This window comes from Daucus carota, chromosome 4 (assembly GCF_001625215.2).
Source record: "Daucus carota subsp. sativus chromosome 4, DH1 v3.0, whole genome shotgun sequence".
NCBI lineage: Eukaryota > Viridiplantae > Streptophyta > Magnoliopsida > Apiales > Apiaceae > Daucus > Daucus carota.
Window position 1 is genome coordinate 50,913,912 of NC_030384.2, and position 23,668 is coordinate 50,937,579.

At 32.8% G+C, this 23,668-nt stretch overlaps 3 protein-coding genes and 1 pseudogene across 6 annotated transcripts; 2 read left to right on the plus strand and 2 right to left on the minus strand.

The window, feature by feature from the left end:
• Positions 1 to 649: 649 nt before the first annotated feature.
• LOC108219238 (uncharacterized) lies at positions 650 to 4,545 on the minus strand. Of its 4 annotated transcripts, XM_064091679.1 has the most exons (4): positions 4,001 to 4,140; positions 2,956 to 3,119; positions 1,806 to 2,557; positions 650 to 1,525 (listed from the first exon to the last, which is right to left on the minus strand). In XM_064091679.1, exons 3-4 carry the CDS (start codon positions 2,456 to 2,458, stop codon positions 1,027 to 1,029), a joined length of 1,152 nt encoding a protein of 383 aa, XP_063947749.1. In that variant the 5' UTR covers positions 2,459 to 2,557; positions 2,956 to 3,119; positions 4,001 to 4,140; the 3' UTR covers positions 650 to 1,026. The 4 variants fall into 4 exon arrangements, with proteins under 4 accessions (XP_063947749.1, XP_017248053.1, XP_063947748.1 ...); XM_017392564.2 differs by lacking the exon at positions 2,956 to 3,119 and having other exon boundaries at positions 4,001 to 4,541; XM_064091678.1 differs by lacking the exon at positions 4,001 to 4,140 and having other exon boundaries at positions 2,956 to 3,994.
• A 1,446-nt stretch (positions 4,546 to 5,991) lies between these two features.
• On the plus strand, positions 5,992 to 7,663 carry LOC108216660 (uncharacterized acetyltransferase At3g50280). Its single transcript, XM_017389486.2, has one exon. The coding sequence runs from the start codon at positions 6,157 to 6,159 to the stop codon at positions 7,513 to 7,515; it is 1,359 nt and encodes a 452-aa protein (XP_017244975.1). The 5' UTR covers positions 5,992 to 6,156; the 3' UTR covers positions 7,516 to 7,663.
• Positions 7,664 to 12,954: 5,291 nt separating this feature from the next.
• Positions 12,955 to 17,304, minus strand: LOC108217553 (kinesin-like protein KIN-5C; annotated as a pseudogene).
• Positions 17,305 to 21,846: 4,542 nt separating this feature from the next.
• Positions 21,847 to 23,598, plus strand: LOC108216671 (uncharacterized). Its single transcript, XM_017389498.2, has one exon. The coding sequence runs from the start codon at positions 22,160 to 22,162 to the stop codon at positions 23,138 to 23,140; it is 981 nt and encodes a 326-aa protein (XP_017244987.1). The 5' UTR covers positions 21,847 to 22,159; the 3' UTR covers positions 23,141 to 23,598.
• The last annotated feature ends 70 nt before the right edge of the window (positions 23,599 to 23,668 follow it).

A 23,668-nucleotide genomic window follows, 5' to 3' on the forward strand; every position in this document is an offset into this window, starting at 1 on the left:
TAAAAAAATAAAATAACATGACACGAAATATACGAAATTTTTGTGTACTTTTAAAAATACACAGACACGAATCGAATACGAAATGAAATATACAAGAAAAGTACACGACATTAAATATACACGAAATGACAAAAGTACACAAAAAAAAAGAATATTAGATTACATTTTAATATTTTAAAAAATGATATTTAATTAAATTTTATATATTATTTGATATTACATACATATATATATATGTATATGTATATTATTTATAAAAAAATATCATTACAATTAAATTATATATGATAAATCATGTTATTACTATTTATTACTCGCTCTGTTTTTTTTTATATGACGCTTTGACTTTTAGCACACACTTTTAAGTACCTTAACCGGATAGTTAAAAATATTATTTTTTAAATTTTTTTTTCTGAATAATAATATATAATCAACATTTTTATTCAAAAAATAATAATTTTAACTACCCGGTCAAAACACTTAAAAGTGTGTGCCAAAAATCAAAACGTCATATAAAAAAAAACAGGGAGTAATTATTATTAATTATCTATCACTCTGTTATTAGGAAGAATGAGTTCTATGTTTCAAAAGCATCAGCGCCAGTATTGCGGAAAAGAGGCAAATTTTAACACTATTTCAACAACAAAAAAAGAAAAAGAAGAACGTTCAATATCAAGCGACAGTAGGTGCAAACTGCAAAACACAAGTGTTTGTAAATGTGCAGTGCTTGTAATTACAAGGTTGATATACTGACAAAGAATCTCCCTTGAAGGAACAAAAATGAAAAAGAACACCAACGAAGCAGTAAACCTACGCTCAAATCTCTTAGTTTTCCGTGTCAGATCTGTCAAACCAACATCTGGATATACACTGTTCCTTATAGAGTGAATCTTTTATTTACACAGCACCATGTGTAGGCGTGAGTCAACCTGGTATATTCACTAGTATGAAATCAAAATGAAGAAAGCGGTTTAAAGGTTTACCAGTAACAGCCACAAGAACAGACCAATATTAATGTCGATACTTCTATGTTTCAAAGTTTGCAAAGGTCAACTGGCGATAGAGCAACAACTTCTCTTCGCTTTCATCAAGTGGAACAATTTGAGACACTTCCATGCCGTCTGAGTAGTGCTCTTTTGACTTGGATGATCGTACTTCAGGGTATTGTTCGCTTGAAGAGGAAGAGTCAAATTCTATTTGCTGCAATTCAGATTCTATCAGAACATCCATTTGAGCCCTCTCCCTGTCCCTTGGGTAGGTGAAATAAAGGAATGTGTAAATGAGACAGCAAAGGCCCATTGGAATTCCAATTGCTGTATATAGAGCCTTGGCCAATGATTCAGCATTCTCTCGGTCTGTTGCAATATTTTCTGACCCTTCTGGAACTGGTTCAAAACCATAAACATGCTGAGCCAGCATACCAACTATGGGAGGGGCAAATGAAGAGAGTACAGTTTCAAAAGATCGGTCCAACGCATAGATGGTAGTTCGAGATTTCTCGGGGACAATTTCTGCAAAAATTGGACTGTCCACTATTCATTAAAACAAGTCCAATTCGTAAATCGTACAGAATATGATGTTTACTATAATTTAGATCACATGTCATTGGCAAAAACTGATACACTCAAGGCTCGTAACTCCCTTCTAAACCCCCTACTTCGCTCATATATCCTAGTCAGGGCTAATCCCTCAGCCCTATGACTTCAAAGACTGATCCTACAATTCATTAAATTACTAGATTTCTAAGTAACACGGCACAATTAAACAAAATGAAGTAGAATAAACAGGCTGTCAGAGAGCCTTACTTGTTTGTAGCCGGACCATTCCAAGATATGAAAAATCCTGTAGTGAAAAAGACTAAGGTATGCAGAAAGATAGTGGATGGATTATTAGGCAAAGCCAGCAAGAGGATCGCTGCTAGAGGTATCGCTGATGCTGAACTTATTTGTGACAAAATTATTCTCCCCGAGTTCGGCAGAAGCTTTGATAGAATGTCTCCCATCCTACCTCCAAAAAGCCCTCCCAATGAACTTCCAACCACAAACATTGCTACTATAAAAGCAGTAACCTTGTGAGAGAACCCAGCAAGTTCTAACCACATTGCTGAAAATGACAGAGCTGACCAGGGAAAAGAACCAGTAACACCCTGAGCCACAATTATCTGGAATGACTGAATTTTCATAACTGATTTTGCTTCCTGAGCAAGGTCTTTCACCTCAGACCATAAGGTTTTATTTGAAATATCAGTTGTACTTGTGCTACCGCCATTAGAATAGTGTGGATCATTGGCAAAGAAGCGAACCAGAATACCGACTAAGACACTAATTATTCCAACCAAATGAAAAGAAATTCTCCAGCCAGGAATGCCCAAAAATGTAGTTGGGGCTAGCATTACTGAAAATAATCCTCCCATAATTGCGCCAAGGTTGCTTGTTAGTTGTAGCCATCCAAAAGCCATGCCACGGCTGTTGTCATCAGTGGAATCAGCTACAAGGGACTGAATTGCTGGTCCAACTATAGCAAGGCCAATCCCGTTTAAAGCTCTTGATAGAGCCACCTAATAGACAAAATATGAATAATTGATATAATAGAATCTGTCACTTAACTGCTCAAATGAAAATATAAGACAGCAATGTGTCTTTCTTCGGCTATTTAAAGGATTCTGGGCGAAAACAATTTAACCACCTAAAAAGGCAAAAGCAAGGTTCCTTTACTGTTTTGCATATACATTAGGTTTAAGGGCAACCTAAAAGCGGACACATAGACTGTACACTAACTTCATTATTTGGCATCATGTCATTGCACGAGGACATAATGACATCCTCATATATGACATTCTGAACTAAAAAAGATATCCGTTGGAAGAACTAAAAAGGTATCGTAGGTGAGTTATGACATCAGAACTGTGGGTGAGTGTATGATATAGATTAAGAGAACTAAAAAGATATCTAGTACCTGTTAAAAGGTGGAGGAAGAGGTAATAAGAAAAGTCGTGACAGGCCACAAAAGAGCGCCATAGGCAATGACAGTAAAAGGGTGAAAGACCAAGCCCAACTGGGTCTGTGTGAAGAGCTTCTCCAACCTCTTTGTAGATGCCTAGCAGCACCGACTCATCAGCTCTTTCCATGATTCCGGCAAGGTTAACCAACAGCAGTGTTAGAGTTTCAGGCTTCATATTTGTTTTGATCTTTGGCTTTTGCTAACCATGTGTACTGATATAAGTATATATGTACTTGACTTTGTAGAGTTGGCAAAAAAGGTTTGAAGCTACGAGGTCCCTTATGTTTTGATAAACACTCAAGATATGTGACGGTCTTATACAACTTTAGAGACAGTAAAGTCCATTAATTACTTGTTTTTATGTCAGTTTATCATTTTATGCTACAATTTTGATATACATAGTTAAGTGTATGTGATTTTATTATGTGCAGTAGACTTTATTCCTATGAATGTGCAATGTATCAGTCATTACAAAATTTTACTTGTGTTAAGCTTATGTGCCGAGTCCGTGCAGCGGTGTCTAATTCTGGATCCATATCCAAGAATGGTAATTATCTTAAAATAAGAATCTGACCCTTGGATCCGCACCCATAACCCGAGTCTAAATAACACAAATTGCCGTTGAGCACATAAGAGCCTGTGCATAAGAAGCAGGCAGTGCGCTGCTTTTGATGACCATTAATGTTTTGTTTTGGCAGCTTGCTTAAAAAGCTTACTCCTGTAGTTCAATTGAGCATGAAAAGGGGAGTTGTAAAGTTCGGAGAGGATAGGACATTGAGTCAAAAAGAGGTAGTCTTGAATTCCCTATATAGTGAATGGATGTAAATTTATATAAAATCCTAGCATAAACAAATAATAGTGGATCATCTCAGCAGGACTGTTATGGAAAAAATGACAATAGATGTAAAAAAGGAACAATGACAGCAACAGAAACCGAAATAGTATTGCATACATGTTGATCCAATAAATAAATTAGGTAAGATGATAAGAGGGGGAAGACCTGAAAGAAAGAAGAGGAGAAGGCAACAAGGAAAGTAGCAGCAGCCCAGAGGAAAGCACCATAAGCAATGACATGGGCTCGGTTATAGCGGAGGGAGAGATAAGCAGCGAGAGGGAAGCAAAGAGACTGGACCATTGACCTGTAAAGTGTAAGGGAGCCCAGCCCAGTTGGGTCCGTGTGGAGAGCTTCTCCCACTTCTTTGTACACTCCCGGGAGAAGCGACTCGTCGGCCCTTTCCATGATTCCGGCCAGATTAACCAGCAGCAGAGTCACCGTCTCCGCCTTCATCCTTTTTTTATTATTATTATTGATATTGCTCCTCCTCCTCCTCCTCTGGTCAACAATTCTTACTAGGCTAGACAATTCTTTAACATGTTTGACTCGGAATATATGTCAGCACACTAGATCAACAATATCTCATCGCACCGTGTGTCCTACATTAACAGTAGTTTTACACGGACTACTGGATCGCCGACAGCCTGTTTATTAAACGGCAAAATACAAAAACTTCTTTCAAAGATATGCAAGTTGCATCCATTCCAATTGTGACAACCTAAAACAGCAGCCCTTTACGTTTTTGTCAGCGTTTTTTTTAAATTATATAATCAACTTCAAATTATATGCGAGTTTTTTTTAAATTATATTATATTTTAGTTTCAGTTTCACTTATGAGTACATGGCTGAGGAATACTTATTATTCTCATCGTCTTATTTAATTCTATATATTATTAATATTTTTTTTAAAAAAATTAAATAAAATTTTAATATTTAAATTTTATCAGAAAAATAAAATGTTATAAATAAATTATTAAACTATATTTTACTAAAACATTTGTGCCGAGTCCAATATATATAACTCAGAGTGGATATTTCAGGTTGCACGTTTTTATAATTCTTGACTATTTTACTAGTTCTTGAGTCATTTTATAGATATATAAAATATTCAGTTTTGTGATCATAGTTATTGGAGTTTACAGTTTACATTTGTGTTTGTGAGGTAGGTCGACTCAATGATTTTACGGAATGCTGTTGGTATTTTGAAAATATAATTCAAATCTTGAATTTGTTTATGCTTGATTCATTTTCTTAATTTATTTTCAAAATTTTTTAATTTATTTATTTTTAATTAGTTATTTTTTTATGATGATAATTGGTGATTGATTCTTAATATTTTTTGATTGAATTTTAATTTCAAAAATGTTAATTATTCAGATTATTTGATGTTCTTGTAATTATAATTTGATTCGTGATGGGTAAGTTTTAAATATTATTGTGATTAATTGAAATGTCACTTTCATAAATATCTGATATTAATATATATGTTAAAAAAGCATTTAATGGTAAATACGAAAATTTTCATTTTGAACGAGAATGTTAACGTGAAGATATGATATATCGCTATTCAGCGAAAGAATACTGCATGAAACTTGTCTGAGTTGAAAACGGCAATGAACCCAGAATAAAACAAAAAATAAATAAATCAGAAAATGACGTGCCGCAATGATCATCTCCAGCAAACGTACATATTGAAGTTTATGGAATTACGAAGAATAAATTAGAATTGAGAATAGACATTATCACGGATATGAGATATCTATGTGTCAGAACATAAAAACACACACGTATACGTATATGTAAAAAAATATTTTGATTAAGCTGTTATAAAGTAAAATGATTTGATTGGTTGATGGAAAGATAAAATAGAAGGGGGAAAAAAAAAAAAAGAAAGATGACGGGGACTGTATTATTCATATGTGAGTAATTTAAGTTGGTCCCGGCTTTTATATCACGACTTGAATGATCACCTACTGCTATTACTCCCTCTGTCCCATTTTAACTGCCTTTTTAGAGAGATGCACACAAGATGCACACAAACCAATTTTTACATTTATGGAGGTGTTTATTTGAATGCTTTTACCTAATTACCCCTAATAAAGTCAAACTAAACCACTATTTGTATTGCATAGAAAATATAAGGTGAATTAATGAGGGGTAGAATTGAAATTCACCTACCAAATAGTTCATGAAAATAAGAAAAAATCACTTATTTTGAGACAACAACCAAATTCTAAAAAGACTGTTAAAATGGGACGGAGGGAGTATTATTACTAGACCACTGCATTTGTTTTCGTTGATCCCTAAAGAAAGAAATCATCATGGAATCTGAGAGTGTAAAGCAGATATCTGAATGCTTTATCAAAGCTTGTGATTTTCCAGAAAATTGGAAACCAACTATACAGTTGACACCATCTGATCTTGGTTTGATGTCTATTCATTACATCCAGAAGGGCCTTCTCTTTAAGAAACCCCCAGGACTCCTTTCAAATGCTCAAGAATGCTCCGCTTTTCTGGACAGGCTGAAACAAGCCCTTTCTGTTACACTCTTTCATTTCTATCCACTGGCCGCTCGCCTCGCTACCCACAAAACTCAACATCCACACTCCTATGTGGTCTATATAGACTGCATCAACAGTCCTGGAGCCAAATTTGTACACTCCAGAGTTAATTTAAGTGTATCTGATATTCTATCGCCAACTTGTGTGCCTCGTGTTGTGGAACATTTTTTCGACCATTACAAGGCTGTCAACCATGATGGTCACACCCTGTCCTTGCTGACGCTTCAGGTCACCGAGCTCACTGATGGTCTATTCATCGGGTTTTCACAAAACCACTGCGTGGCTGATGGCACCTCTTTTTGGCAATTTGTCAATGCTCTGTCCCAAGTGTTCCAGGATGAGAAAATAGCAGCTCTCAACCCACCTTATCTCGAACGTTGGTTTCCTGATGGATGTGGCCCCTTATGTAGCCTGCCTTTCACTCATCATGACCAGTTCATCAGCAGATCATACGAAGCTCCTGAGCTTGTAGGAAGAATCTTTCATTTCTCTGCCCCGGCTTTAGCAAGAATAAAATCAAAGGCAAATGCTTGTTGCAAGGACAGAGGCGTCAATGTGTCGACTTTGCAAGCCTTATCGGCTTTAGTCTGGAGATGCGTGATACGTGTTCGCGGGTTACAAAAAGATGATATGAGCAGCTGTAACACATCTGTGAATATGAGGTCACGATTACAGCCACCCCTGCCACCCAATTATTATGGGAATTGCATTCAGACAGTGGGAGCGGTGACTACAGCGGGTGAGCTGCTGGAGAATGATTTAGGCTGGGCTGCTGCACAATTAAGCGAAGCGATCGCTAAGCATGACAACAAGGCTGCGAGGGAGAAACTTATGAAATGGGTGAAAAATCCTTCCATCTACCAAATCGGGAAATTAGTGAATCCTGGGCTGGTTATGTTTGGGAGCTCGCCAAGGTTTAACATGTACGGAAATGAATTTGGAATGGGAAAAGCGTTGGCGGTTTTGAGTGGACATGATAACAAGTTTGATGGCAAGGGGACTTTGTACGAGGGCCACCAAGGCGGAGGTAGCATAGATGTGGATTTGTGCCTCACTCCTCATTCCATGATGGCTCTGGAAAGAGATGAGGAGTTCTCAGACGCTCTCCATTATTTCTGAGGATCAAATCATCTGCTGACAGACACAACTGTAACCTAATCATTGATGTGATGTATCGTTACATGTCTTCTTCACCCTTGTTACTCTATTTACTGCAATATTTATGCTACAATTTCTTATTAAATGCAAAAGGGGATCAGTTTATCAATGATCTCTGTGCTGTAAACATTTGAAGACATCACTTTTTTCACCAACAAATGCATATTCCCTCTGAATATGTGTCTCAAAAATACATATAGGACATTTATCATCTACAAATCCTCTTCCATATAGGAGTAATTATCAAATAAAGTCAACGAGGATATAAAATTTGAAAAGCATGAGTCTTCTGGATTGGAAGGTTTGAGCATACTTGATTCATGTCTATGGCTTGGAGAGCTTTTCATCGCGAGGACCCATTATATGCATTTTCTGATTTTCAGTTTTCTCATCATAAATATGTGGCGGATCTGAAAGTTCTACGCAACACATTTCCCTGTCACAAAAATATTATCAATTCATATTATCTTTATCTCTTTCTTATTTTATTATATGATCTGTTCCTACAACCGGATTGCTTTCTAAATTATATTAGCATGAATAGAAACTTGGATCAAGAGTTGAAAAGTTTTACCAGAACCATGGACCAACACTAAATTTTTATACAATAATTTGATTCATTTCCTTGATTCAAAACACAAATCACAGCTCAGTAAAATGGCCGGAGGCAGTCTTTGACATGTAATCAGTGTCGAATTTGACAGGACACAGATCAGTGACAGATGTTTAGGACGCAACCCAGAAATGATCCTCGTTGTGTAGATCGGTCTGCTGCCACAAAACTTGACTGGGTGGCTGTGCACAAGAGTACTTGTGTTGTTTTTAACGTCCGCTTATTGTTCATAAAATTCTAGTATATTTAAGACTACTTTAAGTTGGTAACAAAACAGAGGTGTTGTTTAGTTGTGCATGGGCACTGGTGTGTCCAAAGCATGGTCTGTAGTCAGTGAGGTGTTTAGGGAATCATATCTCCAGAAATAAATTTTTATTTCCAAATAGGAGTAATTAAATTTAACCCTAAATAAATAGAAACATTTTTAACAATTAATGAATGAAGAGAGACCAAATATAAAACAAAATTATCTAAACATATAAATATTTGATAAATCATATTGTCTAAAAATTTAATAATTTATGAAAGATTTTTTTTAACGTGTTCATGAACACACATTAATAATAATTTTTTATTTAAGTTATCGATTTTATGTGCTCCAATGTTATTAATATATCAACCCTACGTACACAAAAATCTTTACAAATAAAATTGAAAACATGTCTAGAAATACCTATATATTAATTAGAACATAAAGATTAAACCATATGTAACTTCTTCAAAATTTGAAATTTATTGTAAACGCCCCCATATTAGGCAAGTAATATTTATCTGGTGCAGAGTGAATAGAACCAGATTTGATTGAATAAAAGTCAAAGCACAAAATATAGGAGAGAGGACAATGATCATCAAAATATATATATATATATATATATATATATATATATATATATATATAGTCCTACTCTAATAGAAACTAAATTAGCCTTAAAAACTAAAAACCAGTTTCTGGGCAGTTTTTTACCACTATTTTTAACTACAGAAATCACTAATTTGTACATAACATATCACTAATTTATATATAACATATCTCGCGGATATAAATATATATACACACATATATGCAACGTATATGACCACCATCTTCACCCAAATCGTAACAATGGACCACTTACCACCATTACCAGACGTTTCTATGACTTGCCACCATTGTCTATCATCACCAATAGTCACATACACTTTTCTTCATAACTTACAAAATTAACGACTACTTACCATCATCATACAACTTTTCTTGCGGCTTCCTACCGCCAAGAACCTTCATACTAATGAAATTGATCATCTATAATCGATTATCAATAGTTTAGATTAGTAGGTTTTCTCAATTTTGATAATAAAATTCGTTGTTTACATACTGATAAAAATAGTGATTAGTGCAGTATAAATTAGTGATGCATGTAGTTATAAATAGTGGTAGGGAAACTAGTTTCTAGTTTTTATTTTAAGAGTGGTTTCTATTTGATCATGAGCCTATATATATATATATATATATATATATATATATATATATATATATATATATATATATATATATATAAAAGAAGATGCAGGCGTCTCTAGAATGGTTTGATTTAGTCTTCTGATTTTTCTTAAATTTCGGATAGAAAATATAGTTATAGTTCAAAAAATGGAATCAAGAATTCTGAAAGTAATACAACTCTTTTCTTATTATATTCTAAAAATGATACAATTCTTTTCTTATTTAGTATTTCCTATTGAATTCAAAAAATGATACAATTCTTTTTTCATCTAGTAATCCTAAAAATTATATTTATTCAAACTAACAATAATAAATAAAATATAATTTTTTTTAATATTTGTAAGATAATATGGATTTAGTCTTCTGATTTTTCTTAAATTTCGGATAGAAAATATAGTTATATTTCAAAAAATAAATTCAAGAATTCTGAAAGTAATACAACTCTTTTCTTATTAGATTCTAAAGATGATACAATTCTTTTCTTATTTAGTATTTCTTATTGAATTCGAAAGATGATACAATTCTTTTCTTATTTAGCAATCCTAAAAAAATAGGATTATATTTATTCAAACTAACAATAATAAATAAAATATAATTTATATTTAATATTTGTAAGATAATATGTACAATTCTTATTTTCGATAAGATATACAGAAAATGTAGTTGAATTTTATATTATAAAATTTTATTTTCGATAAGATATATAGAAGAATAATCTAATACTAGGTACGTAATCACAACTATGTTTAAAACTTATAGTCTAATTTTATTAAAAAAAATTAAATCATATATCTAACAAATAATTTTTTAAATTCTTTTCTTATAATTTTTTTAAATTTCGGATAGAAAATATAATTTTAATTTCAAAAATCAAGTTCAAGGTTTCGAAAGTTAATACAATTCTTTTATTTTTGGATTCTAAAGGTAATACAATTCTTTTCTTATTTAGGATTGTCAAGATAATAATCATTAAAAAAACTAATAGCAAAAAAATTAGAACAATAAAAGAATAATAATTATTTACTAATAAATAGGAATCATAAAATAAAAATAATTAACAAATAAAATAAGTATCATATATTGATTTTATGATAATACAAATGATTCTTGATTAGTATTGTGTTTGACGGGCACGGGAGGCGGGCCAAAATAATTTTTATCTAAATAATAATAAATTTTCTATTAGTATTATGTTTAACGGGAAAGTGGTTAAAATAATTTTTAATCTATATTATAATATATTTTTTTATTAAAACGGGACCACAGTTCAAAATATTTTTTATCCAATCATAATTTTTATTTAATTTTGTCATAAAATCATAAAAATAATAGACTAATATTGTCTTTGACGGGAGGGCGGTTCGAACTAGTTTTATCATTGGTATTGTGTTTGACAGGTTGACCACTTAAACAAATTTTTATACTAATTATAATATTTTTATTAGTGATATGTTTAGCGGGAACACGACTCAAAATAACTTTTATGCAATTATAATATTATTTCGTATCAAAATTTATAAAAAAAGATTCTTTATTAGTATTGTGTTTGAAGGGAGGGCGGCCCAAATTAATTTTTATCTAAATAATAATAAATTTTCTATTAGTATTATTATGTTTGACGGGAAAGTAGCTAAAACAATTTTTTGTCTAAATTTTCTATTAGCATAATTATGTTTGACGGGAAAGTAGCTAAAACAATTTTTTGTTCGGGCTACCAACACTAATCCAGACTCACACATCAATCGAGACCGGAAAATAAGTTTTAACAACATATCTCAACCTCAAATCCATATCAATCCGGATTAAATAGCAAATTTCAACCATTCTCAACCTTTAATCCATATCAATCCAGGTTTTCAACCCCTAATCCATGTCAATCCGGATTGGGGCAAATTTAAACCATTCTCAACCCCTAATATATCTACTATGTCCAACAATCTTGACTCCATTAAGATTTGGCGGAAAGTGGTCTTCCATTTCTGCTAGCGCTCTCACCTGAGCTAATATCGGAGCCGGAATTAGAATAGATGCATTTTTTCAGCAACTATTCACCCGGCAACTTCTTAACCAGTCATTAGCATATATGTAGAAAGCTTCTAAACCAAGTCATTAGCAAAAGGATGTCAATACTATCACTGAAAAGTGAAAACTTAAACATAGGGGTGAGCAAAACCGAATTTGTTTTTACTTTTGATAGAGATTTGTGATAATATAGAGAAGAAGATGACTAATTTTTAATGAAAAAATAGTAGTTCGAAAAAAGTGATAAATAAAAGTTTATTAAATGTTAAAATGTACCGGTAGTGCAATATACCGGTGCATTTTAATATTTGGTAATTTTTTATACGTGTTTAAATTAATAATTTCTTTTAGTATGTTGTTGATAAGATTCAAACTTTAAAACTATAATAGTATAAATAATAAAAACCTTACGATGTTCTCTATCTGTACAAAACTATGATGTCCTATGTCCAAAATTTAACGAATATTTTTGTTACCCAAAATTATAATGTCCTTTATCTGCCAAAAACTTGACGAATATTACCCTCAAGATATATGTCAAACGACAGTAATGGAAAATTAGCACGATATGTGTATTACAACTATCCATTAAATTCAAATATAAAATATGTTTTTGGGTATGTTACAGACAATGGTACGCATAGTACTATCCTTACCGGAATCTTTTTAGATTGTAGTTCACAAAGAAAGGACACATTATGTCTTCCTCAAAAAATAAATATTATTTAATAAATATGTAATAAAATACCTAAAATGAAAAAATAGAAAAATATTTATAAAATGTAATAAAATACCTAAAATGAAAAAATATGCAATGTTACTGATTATATTACTTGATAATAAGTTTCTAAAAGATTTTTTAATGATAGAGAAATCATAAAAAATTATATTGTCAACTAAAAAGTAAATAAGAAAATCATCATGTATACTTACTTTTAATATACCGGAGCATAGCATTAGAATATATAAAAATCATTAAAGTATTGCTGATTTAGATTTAAAAGTTCTATTTTCATATTTGTTGGTTTTGACGCTTCTCTAAATAAATAGTCTATGCAAACTAAATGACAAATTGAACTAAATACTAGTAACATAACCGAAAACAAAATATTCTGACATACAAAACATTAGCATCAACTTGTTTCTTACCATAAATCATACAAGAATATGTACTTGTTACACACTTATACTGACATATTTTATGATAATATAATGACAACAAAGATATATTTATCACAACAATATAAATAGAGCAACAGAGCTATAAAACTGCATTTTCAATAAGCTAATCAAGATCTAAAACCTTTCTTTCGCTTTCCTCTTGATAGTACCGCTCATTAGGCATATAAACACCATTCTTCTCACGCGAAGCATATACCTCTGTGTGGAAAGTGATTGATTAATCAACATTGGCAAATTATTATGTCAAAAATATATCTAACATATACGCTCTAACATAGTTATCCATCACTGAAAATCACAAACCAGCTTTAAGTCGGTCGATTTCACCATAAAGATCCTTAATAAGGGTTGACTTCATCATTTTCTGATTAACCTGCAATAGCGGAAAAAATTAAAGAAAAAAGAAGCAGATCCCCACACCAACTATGACATACAAATAAAGTAACAGTATTAGAGCACCACAGTTATGTCCTTTATAACAGAATCCATAACTTAAACATATGAGCCTTGAACCCCGTGATATAGATAAAATATAGAATTTACACAAGCCAACAGACAACAAACCTCAGGCTTATTCCTTATATTCTTTGCTCTGTGGGCATAATCCAGGGTACTCAAAGTCTCTTCCAGACAATGCGCAACAGGTGATACAGTGGCAATAATACATGTCTTTGTTTTTCCACCCAATGAGTCACGAAGCAAACGAGTGAGTTTGCTATCCCTGCATATAAATTTCAAATTCATATGAAGTCAAGAGTTTTATTATTTTTTTTAGAAAAAAGTAAAACAATATTGATAATATTATTTTTATCCTGTATTTTATTATAATTCATTTCTTTTTATTACATACGCAACTAACACAAAAACCAATTTCCAAACCTGTAAGGGATGTGCCCGAGATGCTCCACAAGAGCATTGATTACTCTACCTAAAGTTAGTAAACTTTTGTTAATCTCACCAGCTTCTCTAGTACGCCCCTAAACATCCAAGTTCAAACAACAATGATATATATTTTAATAAGTGATTTTGCAGCATTGGGATCAATAAATCAGATTAAAGAAAAGCAACACATGTTTGAATCTGAAATAAATGCTTGAAAATTTTCAAAGGTATACATAAAAAAGATCACTAGAAAAGCATGAAGCAAACCAAAAAATGAATTAGCTTAAAGCTAATAATTACCTCCCTTGCACCAGAACGGGAGATATTTTCGGAACCAGCCAGATCAACCAAATTCAGCTTGCCACATTTGATAAGCTCTTCACCTTCTGGAGTTGCTTCCTTGATGTGAATAGTTATCGAAAACAGGGAGTGCGAACGACTGTAATCCAAACAAAGTTTAATGAAGGAGCAAGGGTACTACTTTGTAGTAAATGCTAGTTGTAATTAAAAAAATTATAACCTTGATTGCTTGTTTAACAGTGTTTCCGCAGTTCGCCTTTTGGCAGATCCTCGTTCCAATAAAGTAAAATTTTCACTTGCACTTGTAACTATTTCCTCCTCTAGTCCTCTAACAAGCACTCCCCCCTTACCATCTTCCATGAGTAGCAGTTGCTTCTTTTGTTTCTCATCCACGGGAACTCTAGATGGCTCTTCAGGTGCTAGCAAGTCAGTGATTTCTTCATTATAAAGCTCTAGAAATGTGACTTTGACACTATATTCAGCATTTTGACCCTCTAAAGCATCAAATATCTGCTGTACAGCTCTAGGAATAACACCTGCTTCTGGAGGCAACTCTCCATTTGGTCCACGCTGTCAAGTAAATAGAGTACAAACTGTGAAACTTGAAATGGTGAAATTTCAATATCACAATGACTACCAAGAAATAATAAACAAAATACCTTTGATCTTTTACATTCACCTTTTACCAGTACCAGTTTGGCCATATGCAAAAATGGTACAGTTAAAACCCTCCATGACTTCGTTTACAATGGGAATAACTGCTTGATCATATAAATCTCTTTCGCAAGCTGTAGGACCAAAGACCTGCAAGTACACGAAATATACACGAAACGTTTCGGATCGGATACGGGTTTCAAATTAGGTACACGAAATTAATAACGGACGGATACGGGTTTCACCTTCGAGTACACGAAACACGAAAATACACGAAACGAAAGTATACGAAACCAATTAAAATTAGAACCTTAGAACCTTATTATTAACCATATAATATATCCACACATACATATAAATATATACTTTTTACACAATTATATATTAAATATATCGGGTTGGGTTCCACATAGAACCAATTAAAATTAGAACCTTAGAACCTTATTATTAACCATTAGATTGTGAAAGATTTAAAGGCTGAGATCTCACTTATGTATTATACATTTATATTCTACTTTTATTATACAGTATGTTATTTATTAGAAATAAATTATAGTTAGAGTATACATATTTAAGAAGACACAATAAATGATATTTAAAGCAGATTTGAATACTTTCTATAAATAATGTAATTACAAATATTTAGAGTTATCTACATTCCTAATATATACCGATGCAATATATTTCATCCAATAAATACTTACGGATAATATAATTTAAATTCAAATTTTTGTACACATGTTTTGAAAAAATATATCTCTGCGGGATTCGTTAACAATGAATTTTTTTAAAAACACTAAAAAAATGTGAATAATAAAATATAATATACTTATGTAGCACATTATATACTCTCTTAATTGTTGATTAAAATACTACAGCAGTATAAAATACTACTGCAGTATATTGTTTATTATTCTTTAGTGGGAATGAAAAATTAATAATATTGTTACAGTACCTTATATATTATACATGATTTAATTAGAGTATTATACGGATACTGCTACAGAACTTTTATATTTTAAAAGAATGTTCATACAAAATATTAGTATAATAAAAAATATAATTAAAATATTTAGTTAAGAAAAATATTGTTGCAGTACGTATATATTATACACGATTTTATTAGACTATTGTATTGATGCTGCTACAGAACTTTTATATTTTATAAGAGTGTTCGTACAAAATATTATTATAATGAAGAATACAATTAAAATTGTTTGTTAAGAAGAATATTGTTGCAGTACGTGGATATTATACATGATTTTATCATATTATTGTATTGATACTGCTGCAGAACTTTTATATTTTATAAGAATGTTCGTACAAAATATTAATATAATAATAAATACAATTGAAATTGTTAATTATGAAAGATAATTAAAAAATTTATTTATATTTATAGAATGAAATACAACTTGTATATTTACTATCATCATTATGATTGATATGCAATTCATAATTACTATATTTAAATGCTTGTTACATCAAGACCGTCCATTCTATCCTAATCTAATGAATATAAATAAGGTCTAAGTTCTAACTTTAATACAGGTTCTAATTTGAACCTACCCCTATCAGTAACATATATATAATAAATATCATGTACAAATATTTCGTGTACTTTCGTGTATTTCGTGTACCCCAAATGAAAACCCATATCCGACACGAAATCTATCGTGTAATTTCGTGTTCGTGTACTTTCGTGTTTCGTGTATCGAAAATCAAAATCCATATCCATTTTTTTCGTGTCGTTTCGTTTCGTGTTAGCGTGTCACGTGTCAAATTGACAGGCCTAGTTTTGGCGCTTCTCTAAACAAATAACACCTATTTTTCAAACACATTCCACCTACCAAATTAAGTACTAATTACATAATCAACCAAATTAATCTTAAAGAAAATCAATCAGAGCACAAGTCTATACATATACATATGATAAAGAAAATCGATGCATACTCAGGGGTGAGAATGTGAGATGTAATCGGCGGACAACGCAGGTGGCGGTGACGATTTGAAGGGTGATGCTGGGAAAGGAAAATTGTTATTAGGAAATTTTTTTGTCTAGTTGATCTTTCCCGACTCGATTCCCACTCTCTCTGGCCACTTCTTTTGTCACTAGTTGATTGATAAAAAACAGTGGAGATGATATGATCGATTAAACTTGGTTACTTAATTGTTTTAAAAAAACTTGGTTACTTATTTAGTTATTGCTAAGATTATAATTTATCTAAAAACAAGTGGTTAAATTAACTATAAATACAGGACATATATAATGAAAGGTAACTGATCCTGCAGGTAAATAAAGTGCATTGAATGAATTAAACCTATGTTGTGAATTCATGCTACTTAACTGCACATTATTATATATGTTTATCTCAATCACAATCCACACGCATAAATTTAAACATGATTAGCAGTTGGGTACATATATCTTTACTAAAGAATATTGTGTGTTGACTGATACTCGTGTCTATATGCATGCCAAGGTTTTATGCGCACCGCCGTGCCGCCATGCATCATAGATGTACACTTAATTGCCGGCTAATTTCTCTTTGACTTGAGACTGACCTAAAACCTGATCACCGCTGTTGACAGGATGTTTCTTCTTAATTGGGCACATTGTCATTCGATTTCTTTTCTTGAAATCGTCTCATAGGATAGGACTACTAGATAATTCTTTCTTTGTGGTTCTTATACTTTTCATGTATACGCATATAACTTTTCAGGAGGTCCTATTCAATTCTATACATTTTAAAATTTTTCTAAAATAATAAACTTTTATAATATAAAAATCCCATGCACCCACCCATGATCATCTACATCAATTTATTTTTTCAAATCTATCAATTAAATATTCATGAGTCTCACCACTTAACCTACTTTTTTTTCTCATTCCTTTACACTACTTTATACACATATCTTAACGGAGGCAGTAATACTTTTTTTTATATTATATTTATATTTATGTAGTTAATTGGATGAGGGGAAATAGATGGAGTAGTGCCACTTGTTCATCCATATGGAGCAGAGAGCGAGATAAGATATTCGAGAGTGGTCTGGCATTTTATTCAGAAGATCGGTGGGAGGATATTGCTGCGCACATATATTCCTGGGAAATCTGTACAAGACATCAAGCAACGCTATGAGCTCTAGTTGATGATGATATTTGTGAAATTGAGTCTGGTTGCGTGCCACTGCCTTCATTTACACAGGTAGCGGGTAATGAAGATATCGGTAAGAAAGGTGATGAAAAGTGAAGTGGGGGGTCATGGAGAAATGGGTAACAAAGGTGCTAATGCAAGGAAACCCGCAGGGCCGGTTTTGAAGGAGTGCAACAAGTGCAACAGCACAGGGCCCATGAAAATTTAGGGCCCCAATCTATTACTACTTCTTTCTATCTTTTGGTATACTCATGACAAATATAATATAATATTAATATCTCTTTAAGTTTTACTATTATTTTATTTAAACACTAATTTAAGTCTCTTTAATTTTTATCATTATTTTTACCATTATTTAAATATAATATAATATTAATATCTCTTTAATTTTTATCATTATTTTTACCATTATTTAAATATAATATAATATTAAAATAGCTTTAATTTTTACCATTATTTTTTACCATTATTTAAGTCATATTTAAGTCTACCTACTTAAAAAAAACAATTTTTCAGTTGTAGTAGTCTAATTTTGTTTATGATATCATATTATTTTAAATATTTTAAAATTTTGTTTTGTCATTTGGAAGGGCCTCATTTTTAAAGTCAGCACAGGGCCTCAAAAAAGTCCCAAACGGCACTGGAAACCCGAGCAGGAGCCCGTGGATTCCTTTGTCTTTTTATTTGTGTTAATCGTTTTATTCTATTCGTGTTGTTTAATTTTGATGAAGCTGCATGCAGGCGATAATTTCTTGATAAATATGGTAAAGCTGGTGATTGGCGAAGTATATCACGTGGTGACAAGAACAGCTACCCAGCCATGCACAAAAGTACTTGATCCGTTCCAGCTTGATGGACAAAGATAAGAAGAGAACAAGGATTCATGATGTTTTGCCCGACCGACGCATAAAAGTATCCGGAGCGTCGGTTCTGTCTTTAACCGACGCTAAAGAGGCGACGTGGAAAGTTGTTTTTGTACTAGTGCACCCAGGCCTAATCTCTGCTACCTAACACAAATGCTAAACCAAGTCAACAAGCTGCTGCAGCTAATTCCTGGCGTTGGAATATCGGTGAACCAAACGAGTTCTGTTTATGACATAGAAAAGCAGAGGTATTTTCTACACTTCAGTAGATCCAAAACGACTTACTTCCTCTGTAGTAGTCACAGATATTTGGCTACATTTCTTTTATCTCATTGCTTAAAATATAAGACAGAAATATATTATATTGATATCGAACACGACATATATAAACATGACGAACGCCACAGTCACACAGTGTTTGGATTACAGTTCTACCGATATACAAAAACACCAAGGTACATGAATTTAGCTTATGGTATAGATTCATAATTCAAGACCGCAAGTCGCTTTTAGCATTATTCAAACATGTTTCATTAGTTTTCATCAACATGGTAACCCATTCTGCTACAAGGGAAACTTGTTATACAGCTGAGCTAGGGCGAAGATTTTCACGTAATATTAATCATCTTTACTATACTCGAATAAAGGAAAAAACCAGGTTGATGGCGGATGAAAACTTGCTTAAGATCCCGTGGTGTATCATGGCTATCACCGGAAGAGTCCTTTAATTTCTATTCTGTTTTTTGGACCTCCCTTTATCTTGCTCTTGCTTTCTCCTTTTATAATATGATGGAGATGAGTCATCTCTCTCTTTTCAGGGGCAAGTGACAAGTATTTATGTTTGTAGAAGTAGAGTAGGTGATGAGGAAAGGTTACGATTACAGGTGGCAAGCATTCCGGAAAATTTGGGATGACTAGGTGGAAGCAAGTGATGAGGAAGTGACGTGGCTGCCGTAGGGATATGGGGTTACGGTTGGAGTTGTGAGGAGTGAGCTTCCGGAAGGAACTGTAGGGAGGTCTGCTACAGGGAGGAATGACATAAGGTATGGAGGGCTGTAAGGCATGTTGGAATGTACTTGCTATCACTTATAATAGCTTCTTTTGTTGTTCCCTGGGATTGAAGGTTGGTGCGCAGCACGCTTCGCCGCAAGGTGTAGAGACAGCTGTAGCCATAGACAGTTTTATATGCCATCACAGGTGATTAAGTGCCTGTTCGGCTATTCCCATTTCCCGCTTTTTAAATAAGAAATCGGTTTTCACTTTTTTTCACCCATCCGCGTCAAAAGCCAGCCAGAAGTACTTCTTTGCAAAATAGTTTAAATGAACGGTCCTAAATTTTACAATGAAAAATATAGTTATTCTTAAAAAGAATAGAGGTTTCATTCTTTAAGAATCTAAAAAAATATAATAAAGAACTGTCATAAAAGGAATACAGTTTTTATTTACAACAACAATTAAAAATAATAAAATTTAATAAATAGGAATCCTAAAATGAATAACATTCTTATTCCATAAAAATCGAAATAAATCAATCATAGCCAAAATATAATTTGCATTTCTAACTACATTTCTAACTATACAAGTACAAGTAGGGTAATAATAGGTAACAAATAGAAATATAATTAGTATAATAAAAGATAACAATTACATAAATGAAATATAAGTCTTATTCTAAAATTAGTATAATAAAAACTATAAATTATAGGAGGAACGTAATTTCTATAATTTTTATTTATAAAATCTTTTTTTAATTAAATTTTTTATTTATACGTATTTATATAATATACAAATTTTACTTAATCAGTATTTTGCATTAGTATTTTGCATTTATATTAAAAATTGTACTAGAATTAACACAAAACAATTATGTTAAGTTTGATTATTTTAATTACTTGAATCAAAATTATATAAAATATAAATTTTGTTTAATTTAAAATCAAGTCTTATTTTGCTGACAAACTCATCTTTACACACACACATTTGACAAGGAGGGCTCTTTGGTGTAACGGATAGGAAAATACTTGTTGTATATAATTGTATATAAAATTTTATATAAGTTTTAATTAGAATGAGTCCCCTTTATTTACATAAACAACTTCAATTAAAACCCACCACATCAATTATCACATATTTTTAAATATAAATTTTCTGTACACAATTTTATACATCTAACACTATTCTAAAAGATAATATGTTTACACAGGTGGGAGGGAACGACAACGCTTTGCTTGCAAACTTAAGCTTCCCAGGTACTCCCACTTAACACCCCTTCCAGCTGCATGTCTTTTGCATATAATACTAGCAGTTGATCATTACTGATGGGCGGGCAGCCACTGGTTTATACTTTAGATCTTTTGTGTCATTCCATTTGTATATTTAATCTAATCAGTTTTTATCATTATGTTTTTGAGCTTTGCTTTCCTTAAAATCATTACAGTAGACATAATTGATTTCTGTTTCTTCATTTATAAAACTCGTGATGGAATAGCCGAGTTTCTCTAATGAGGATATTAACTGATGACATTATACTAACTTGTGAAGGAAAACCGTTACCTTATTATTATAACTATTCATTACTGGTATGAATCACGAATGAAGTAGCATTCGCATTGTAGAGGAACGCGGGTCCTTGCTCTTGATGGAGAAGGACCAAAACTAAAGCAGAAAGGCCCAAGCATAAAGTGCTTCGTAGGCTGTCAATTGCACATCCCACCATGGCTCATTATCACATTCCTACACTTTTATTCCACCCCATTTTTCAGCTTTTCTTTTTATTCACAACCAAATTCAACGTTTCTTAATGTGTTTTTATAATACCTATTATTATTTCAGAGTTCCGTAGAAAGAAAAAATTCAACTTTAAGTAGGTGGACAGTGCAATATTTAAAATAGGTATAAAAAAAATATTTTTATTAAATGCATATGAGAAAATGGAAAAGTGGTGTGGGTGGAGAAGCAATAGGGAAAAACAAAAGTTAAGAAGGAAGGTGGTTATTTGGGAGTTATAGACAACATCCCGTGCGAAAAGAGCCTGTTTTTATATCGAACCTGAAATAAGAAATATATGTGAGTGGGTTGCATAGAGTCGCAAGTTGAAGTTATGATTGGATGATAAGACAAGGCTCGTGGAAATCAACTTTATATTTGATTCTTCACAAGCATTTTATTAAAGAAAAGCAGAATGGATGGGAGAAGAAGCTCATCGATCACATTACTTGTGACCCCATGTTCAAGGAAGAGCACCAAGAAGCTAGCCTAGCCTAGTAGTGTATTATTATTATTATTTATTTGTTTCTGCCAAACAGATGGAAAGGTGTCAGATGCAAGTTTATGTTTTATAAACAACCCAATCCCAATCCAAATCCTGCAGACATCAAACTAATAAGAGCTATATATGCAGTGAGTGAGTGTGTGAGATACAGAGACAAATATTAAATCACAAGAAATTAAGATGAAGGGAAGAGACAGAAACAAAGGAGCTCCTCCTGCTGCTGCTGATCTCTTGGTCTGTTTTCCAACTAGAAGTCATCTGAGGCTGATGCCAAAGCCCACTTGTAGCCCTTCCAGACGCTTCCTCCAGCACCAGCTTAAGAAATCATCTGCTGCAACTTCTTCTTCTATGTTACTGTTAAAAAACAAGCACATGGAATCTGATGTGTCTGAGCCCACATCTCCCAAGGTTACTTGTTCTGGACAGATCAAAGTCAGGCCTAAAACCGGGTGCAAAAATTGGCAGTCGGTGATGGAGGAGATTGAGAAGCTTCATCATCACAAGAAAACCAACAAGATCAACAAGCCAAACTGGGCCGAGGCATTAGGCTTCAAGAAAGATGTCATGCACTTCCTCACTTGTTTACGAACTATTCGCTTTGATTTCCGATGTTTTGGATCTTTTCCATCAGTCGATATTAGTAGCTCGGATGACGAGGATGAGGAGGAGGAGGAGGATGATGATAAAGATAATGCAGGCGATGATAAGTATCAACAGCATCAAGAGGAAGATGATGACAACAACTCAAAAGCCGTTTTTTCCAAATGGTTCATGGTTTTACAAGAAGAAAACCATGATACCAAACAAGGACTCACACCTAATTTTGATGATGAAGATCACCATCAATCTGCTAATGTTCCACCTCCGAATGCCTTATTGCTCATGCGTTGTCGGTCTGCTCCTGCCAAAAGCTGGCTCGAAGAAAGAGAAGAAGACAAAGCTAAAGAGGAAGAAAAAGAAGAAGTGGAAGAGGAGAAGAAAGCCAAAATGGTGAATGAGGAAGAAGTAAAAAGAAAAAAGATATTAGAAGAGAATAATTTGGTGGTTATGAAATATGACACTGATTTCTACAAATTATCCTGTGATATTGCAAAGGAAACTTGGGTTGTAGGTGGAATGAATAAAGATCAAATGTCAAGGAGTCGAAGTTGCAAGAGATGATCCCTACCGATCACAAAAGGTCGAGGATGCCAGCATCTATCTGTTAAATTTCTCAACTTGAGTTGAAATTACTGTCCATGGAAGTGGAGATTTCCCACCAGCTGAACAGGATTTAAGTAACAATTTCAACACTCTGGTCATGACTAAGCTCACATCTGTGCCAACACCTTGCTATTATTGATCTGCAGCAACTTTCTGAATTTGCTATATATGTAGTATACTATTTGCATTTATCCTCTTGGATCTGCTGCATATTGCAGTCAAACTTTTTCATTGCCTTTTTTGGAGTTTTTCTGCTTTCCCATAGAGTTGCTTTTTGAACTCTATTTGAACTTGTGTTTTTACCATGTACAGTTCAAGTTTTATCTGTTGCAAGAGAGGATATATCTTTTAATGTATCAATTGTAAATACTAGAACAACTATGTAACTGTGTGATACACAGCCTGCTTATTCATCATATACTTGCTATACATGGTAAATTGTCCACAAAAGTTTTTAACAGCTTCGTCTCCTTTTGATGTCATCGT